The following is a 7,113-nucleotide window of genomic DNA, read 5'->3' as shown; positions in this document are numbered from 1 at the left end:
TTCAACCAGCGTTCGTGTCGCAGAGAATTGAGGTGAAACCCTAATTTCGCCTCGTAGGGTTTTGCGGTTTTCTTGTTGTCTAATCTGTACGCGTCATTACTGGGTTCTGGGAATCGTTTCCCAACAACATTAACCATGAATCGAGGGATGGTGCTGTGCAGTGGTGTGCGTAGCACCCTATTGCGCATCTCCGAGCCGTCGGATCGTGCATCTGACGGCTCGTATCTCATCTCGACAATGAACGGCTCTCGATCATTGGTTGCTAAGATAAGATCCAAGCCGTCGGATGCACGATTCGACGGCTCAGAGGTGCGAAAACGGATCTCATTGCACAACACCAACCCAAAATTCAATAACCATAATGACTCCCTCTCCATTCCAGAGTTTTAATTACGCAACAATGTGCACTTTTTTAAAGAAAGATTAATGCATGTACTTCCATTTTTAAATTTTTTGTCGCGCCCATTTAACGCGCTAGTAATTGATCTGTAATTTGATGCAAAAAAAAATAGAAATTATGCAAAGATGCTTTATTTTCATTTAAAAATTATACTACGATATTTTCGTAACGAATTAAAAATTTTAGTACTGAAAAATAATTAGGCTAAGTTTCGCTAAGATTTTTGGGCCTTTTTCTTGTTATGTACTTATGAAAAAAAAATTGCGTTTGTTAGTTTTGCACCTAATTTTTGTGAATTATTGATTCACCTCGTCAAGACAAATCAGAAAAAGCAAAAAATTATGAATTTTACTCAAATATTTTTGAAAATTACTCAAATTATGAATTATGACTTTATCTTAGATATTTTCAAAAATATTTGGAAAAAGAGTCATAATTTTTTACTTTTTAGATTCCTCTTTCCGAGCTCTTCGAGAGGAATCAATAATCCATAATAATTAGGTGCAAAACTAACAAATGTGATTTTTTTTAATAAAGACAAATAAAAACCAAAATTTTTTAGCGCAACTTAGCGTAACCTAATACTCCATTAAAGAGATCCACGTCAACCCTACGCTTGTGCCCCTTTTAGCTGCGATTTGCGATACGAAATTACGAATATTGAGTGGGCCGGGAATCCGGAGGAGTTTAATCAAATGACATGACATAGCAATTAAAATAATGCCTTTAAGCCAACGAGAGTTATCTTCACTGGCCAGGGCCAAGTTTTCTCCCATCCTAGAGATCAGTGGCAAAATCAGAAATTTACTACAAAAAGGTCACTTTTCAAGCTTAATTAAAATTGATAAAAATTCTCGTAATCCTATATAACAAAAACATGAGCTCAGAAAAAATATAACGAAACAGAAAATGTTTCAACATTCTTTAGAGTACACAACTTTAAACTTAAACACACTAGTAAAACATTAAGAAAAAATGAACGGACTAGTGTTTTTGTATTCGTAATTGATGTGTATGTTTGCATCTAGATAAGTTCTCGGTGGGTGGGTTTCACTCCCATTAACCACAAATTTTGAATAAGTTTTTTTTAAACAAAAGAAAAAGTCCCTACAGAGTTTTGAACGCGCGACCTCATGCGTAGAGGGAGAACCCTTAACCGCTTGTGCTAGAGATTCAACACAGTATAATTTGGGTAGTTTGGTATATACAGTAATAATTACTAATTTCTTTAGTTCACAAAAAATCCCGATAATTTTAGGAAGGTTACTATGCTTTAATTGGATCCGTCCCTACTAGAGGTGTGAGTTTGATTATTGGGGATAGGTCAATCAATGGGAGATGAAGGTTCACGTGGTTAGTAGGGGCGGATCCCGTCAATTTGGCTACTGACCAGTTTGGTCCATTTGGTGCATCCAAACCATCCAAAAGAGTTTCGGATGGCCCAGATTTACACCAAATGGATGGTCGCTACCAAATTTGTACGAGATCCAAGTCTGTGGTTAGCCTAATGGACGCTTCTAGTGATCTACTTCTAATTGTTTTTCGTGGGTGTTGATTCTCTGCGACCAGCCCTGGGTAGATTAGTCTAATTCCGTTTGGTGTGGAGATACCTCTTATGTTGTCAATAATAATAATGGTTTTCCCTAAAAGATACTCCCTCCATTCCATAAAGTAGTGAGGTTGAATCCAACTAAGGTCAAACATGCTAAAGAGCTATTGAAGATTTGTTCATTCAAACTTCAAGATCTCGAAATCAGTTGTGTGCATGTTGATTTGTTTAGTCAAACTTCAAGATCTCAAAATTCAAATAAGATGACACTTTAAACAAATAAGATTGCTGTTTGATATTTTTTTCTGTCTTTAGTGAATTTTTTTTGCTTTCAGTTATAATGTTGTACTTTTTAGACCCCTTTAGTCGAGACGAATTATTAATTCAAAAAATATTATTCGAATCTAATAGTAAAATTCGTAAAAATGAATAAAACATACAAAATAAAAAAAAATTAAATTTAGAAGAATGAGGGCAGTCTACTTTACGCACCGTGACAGTCAATGTCGTCGGCGAATACATGCAAACAATACACGCTCCCTAGAAAGCAACTACTCTGTACTATGTTTTCCCTGCCTTCTGGAACTTCCAAAACCGAACGTTTCTTTTCTATTCACCTGGCTGTAAGATATAGACTTCCTGTTCCGATCCAAAACAACATTGTAGAGAGAGAAACAGCGCAAGCACCCATTTGGGGAAATCTTGACCCCACCCCACCATGCTATTGAAATCCCTCAACTCCTACGCCATCGCACTAATGTCGGGCTTCGCTCTCCTCATCCTCCTCTTATCCGGAATCCTCGAGTTCCCAGCACTCTCTTCTTCGATCCCATCGGCCAAGGGAAACTCTCGATTGCAAGCTGAATCCTCGCCAGATCCTTTCAGCGATCTGTTCGGTGCGTTTAGGAAATGGGATGCTCAGGTGGGTTGCTCTCTGTTCAGAGAGAAACACAAAGGGTTGGTGAAAAATGGGTCGTTGGCGTTTCAAGAAGCTGATGGTGAGTTGGGTTGTGGAGAGGTGGAGATGGGTCATGTGAGTGTTTTGGTGAAAGGGTGGACTTGGGTTCCTGATAATTTGGACAATTTGTATTCATGCCGGTGTGGGTTGAGCTGTTTGTGGACCAAATCGCCTGTTCTTGCTGACAAGCCCGATGCTTTGCTGTTCGAGACGGTGTCGCCGCCAGTTCAGGTAAATGTTGTTCAATTGCTACTTGTTTGGACTATTTGGAATTGGTCGCTAAGGATTTGAACACTCCCCGACATAAATTTAGGGTATCAGTTGAGTGGGACTGTAGAAAAAAATAGGTTTAGGGTTTGTCGAAGATGAGGGCATTAAAGGATTAAACTAAATAAATTTACCCGGGTGTGGAGAGTAATTGGGAATAAAGAGGGTTAAGTTTTTTTAATTTTTTTGGAACCAGACTCAGAAATAGGGAGGATTAAGTTTTTAGTTCACATAGAATCGCTCTTTATGTAATCAGAATTAAACCTTTTACTCCTAAGGTAAAAGTTTAATAAACAAAGGGCGGGAAATTATTTTCCCGCACTAAAATTTCACCCTTTTGGAATGCAGATGCACCGCTTTTAAACTTGCGCTCCTATTTGCAAACCAATAGGGTATTTGCTTTTGGGTAACATTTGATGAGATGGCCAATTCAGCATGATATTGTCTTCTCTATTCGTGCAATTGATCCTTCCCTTGGAAACCTGAACCATATTCTATGTACTTCAGATTAAAGTACAAAGAGGTCTATTCTAGCGACCTAATGCACAAGAGAATTCGGAAAACCATAGCCAAGGATTCAAACACTCTCCAACATATCAACATTGTAATGCATGTGAAATTAGTAAGACAGCTCAATTCTTTTTGTATCGTCTGTTAGGTAGAATTTACTTTCTGAGGTCTAAATTAGCCAACCTCTTGAGCCCCTGTTGGCTTTGAACTTTGTATTTTGAGAATCCTATTAATCTCCTTCTTAGTTGTCAAGAGTTTGGCACAGCAAAGTTAATCCTGGGAAAGGTTTAGTGAAGTGAGGTAACAGGAAATAAAATCAGTTTTCTTGTAGGTGCTCATTTGACAAAAAGATTTTGTAGGATAAATAAGATATGGTAGTTGAACACTGTAGAGAACTAATTTAAATATAAGACTTACGAAAAATCTTTTACCGTTTGCCAGAAAAGTTTTGAGGGGAAAATAACCCGGGTGGAAAAATTAATGATGTTGGCTGTCCTACAAGTTTCTTGTTAAATGCTAACTAAACAAGCAAAAAGGTACAAGAAAGTTAGATGTTCCCATACTTTCCCTTTCCTCTCTCACCAATTGAATGGGGCCTTAAGGTTGTTTAGGCTTCAGAAGATAGAAAATTAACAAGGTATGTCCTCTTGAAGGGTTTGGATGAGAAAACAGTATTTTGAATGTCAAAAAACATGCTGCGGTTTTGAGTAACTTTATGTTCCTTCACCTTAGAACCTCATTTTGTTGAGGGAAAATGGCTTCACAACTAGATGTTGTATGTGTTCCTCAGGAAGAAATACTATACTTTATATGCAAGAGTTAACGCATTTTGTTATTTTAATGTATTGCGGATTGTTTAGTATCAAATTTAGTATTTTTGCAGAGTCTTAAGATTCACATTGCGATTGGATTCGTATTCACAAAATTAGGATTATAAATTTTTGATTCACTTTAGCATTCTTGATTCAATAACTATGGTTATGCCCACGGACCCAGTCTTTCCATCAAATTGAAGGCCTTTGCTTCAATAAGTGCCTTTCTTCCTATCAATTCGACCAAACTGTGGCATTTGGCCAATTTGTTGAAGTCTAGTTGACTGTCATGTAGTCTCTCCCAAATGTTTTTTTTGGTAAAAGGGCAAAATGATTTTTTTTGTGCTTGGAGCAGGAGAATTGTCTATTGTACCTGACGTTGCAATTTTGTTTCTTTGCTTTTCGAGCTTATCATACCATGCTGTTTCTCATTAGAGACGCAATGGAGAACCGCTTCGCATATTTTGTTGAGGGAAAATGGCTTCACAACTAGATGTTGTATGTGTTCCTTGGGAAGAAATACTATACTTTATATGCAAGAGTTAACGCATTTTGTTATTTTAATGTATTGCGGATTGTTTAGTATCAAATTTAGTATTTTTGTAGAGTCTTACGATTGACGTTGCGATTGGATTCGTATTCACAAAATTAGGATTATAAATTTTTGATTCACTTTAGCATTCTTGATTCAATAACTATGGTTATGCCCACGGACCCAGTCTTTCCATCAAATTGAAGGCCTTTGCTTCAATAAGTGCCTTTCTTCCTATCAATTCGACCAAACTGTGGCATTTGGCCAATTCGTTGAAGTCTAGTTGACTGTCATGTAGTCTCTCCCAAATGTTTTTTTTGGTAAAAGGGCAAAATGATTTTTTTTGTGCTTGGAGCAGGAGAATTGTCTATTGTACCTGACGTTGCACTTTTGTTTCTTTGCTTTTCGAGCTTATCATACCATGCTGTTTCTCATTAGAGACACAATGGAGAACCGCTTCGCATATACATGAATCTTGAGGCTGGCAGAAAGAGATCAGATCGCGAGGATCTGTTTATCAGTTATCATGCCAAGGATGATGTTCAGTCCACTTATGCTGGTGCCCTCTTTCATAATAACCGAAACTACCAGTTGTCTTCTTACAAGAACAATGTAAGCATTCTGCTTCTACCTCAAACACCCTACTAAAATGCCTTCAGGGTTCTCTTTTTCTACACTCCTCCCCCTTCTTTCTCTTGGTCATATTGATATCTTTGAATTTCTGCATTTGTTTGGATCATGGAATTTATAAAGGGATTTATTAAGGGGCCCGTTTATTAGAAAATGATGATGTGGCTGCTGAAAGAAAGGAAAATGATCCAAACTCGAAGATATAAATGTTGCTGCTTCATATCACTGTTTCTTATCTTTTCTTCTCACTCGTAAAATCCTTCCACAAATTTTGATTAGACTAGTTGTTCGGTTGCAACAATATGGTTATCAATTGAATCTGTATTTGCTAGATAAGTTGGGTTACCTAAAATTTCAGGATACACTGGTTTATTGGTCCTCGTCGCGTTGTCTTCCTCAAAGAAACAAACTTGCCATGGCTCTCCTCAAGTTGCTGCCTCACCACTCATTTGGCAAGTGCTTGAACAATGTCGGCGGCCTAGACATGGCCTTAACTCTCTACCCAGACTGTGCCAAAGATCCAAACTTTTCCCCTCAATGGTGGGACCATTTACACTGTGCCATGTCCCACTACAAGTTTGCCCTTGCCATCGAAAATACGGTGACAGAAAGTTACGTGACGGAGAAGTTATTCTACGCGTTGGACTCTGGAGCAGTACCTATCTATTTTGGTGCTCCAAATGTGTGGGATTTTGTCCCTCCGCATTCGATAATAGATGGGACTAAATTTGCATCGATGGAAGAACTAGCTTCTTATGTGAAGGGCCTTGCCAATGACCCTGTTGCCTACGCGGAGTACCACGCGTGGAGAAGATGTGGTGTGGTGGGTAGCTACGTAAAAGCACGTGCGGCGAGCTTGGACACGTTACCGTGTCGGTTGTGTGAGGCAGTGAGCAGAAAAGGTGGGAGAAATGCTAGAGCCTTGTGAAGCTTTATCTGATCAATCAATACGTGTGAAGCTTTATCTGATCAATACGTGCTCAGGAGTTTTTTTAAACGTTGACATTAATGAGATTTGAGTTGTATAAAATGATAGTGATTTCTTGTAGAAGCATAATGAATTAGGAACAGCTTTTAAATGAAAGAACAAGCTTGAATTCATGCTTTGTGGAATCACTTGTTACCTGAACCCTGCAACTTTGGTTTGGGAAGAACTAGCTTCTTGTGTGGGGGATTTCCTTTTTGTTTGTTTGGTTCATTCCATGAGCTGTATGAGGTGCGTACAGTTGTAGTGATTTGTTGTAGGAAAAGTAGAAACAGAGTATACATATGTATGTGTAGGAATAACAAACTGGACGGTTTTTCTTTCTTTCTTCCTTCTGGGAACACTTGATACTCTTCTCTTCTGATCTCTCTTTTTTTTCCCCTTTGAATCTCGATTGAGCAACTTTGTTCTGGAGGAGGGTCCGAGCGTTACTCCCATTAAAAACATCTCGCTCTATGTATACCATCAAA

The 7,113-nt window shown here is 38.3% G+C and overlaps 1 protein-coding gene across 1 annotated transcript; it reads left to right on the top strand.

Annotated features, from left to right (window-relative positions):
• The first annotated feature begins 2,509 nt into the window (after nucleotides 1-2,509).
• On the top strand, nucleotides 2,510-6,759 carry LOC131329567 (alpha-(1,4)-fucosyltransferase-like). Its single transcript, XM_058362770.1, has 3 exons — nucleotides 2,510-3,138; nucleotides 5,467-5,640; nucleotides 6,017-6,759. The coding sequence occupies exons 1-3, from the start codon at nucleotides 2,668-2,670 to the stop codon at nucleotides 6,584-6,586; spliced, it is 1,215 nt and encodes a 404-aa protein (XP_058218753.1). The 5' UTR covers nucleotides 2,510-2,667; the 3' UTR covers nucleotides 6,587-6,759.
• Nucleotides 6,760-7,113: the final 354 nt, after the last annotated feature.

This window comes from Rhododendron vialii, chromosome 6a (assembly GCF_030253575.1).
Source record: "Rhododendron vialii isolate Sample 1 chromosome 6a, ASM3025357v1".
NCBI classification, from domain to species: Eukaryota; Viridiplantae; Streptophyta; class Magnoliopsida; order Ericales; family Ericaceae; genus Rhododendron; species Rhododendron vialii.
Note: the sequence above shows the minus strand (reverse complement) of the source record. Positions and strands in the feature narration are given on the sequence as shown.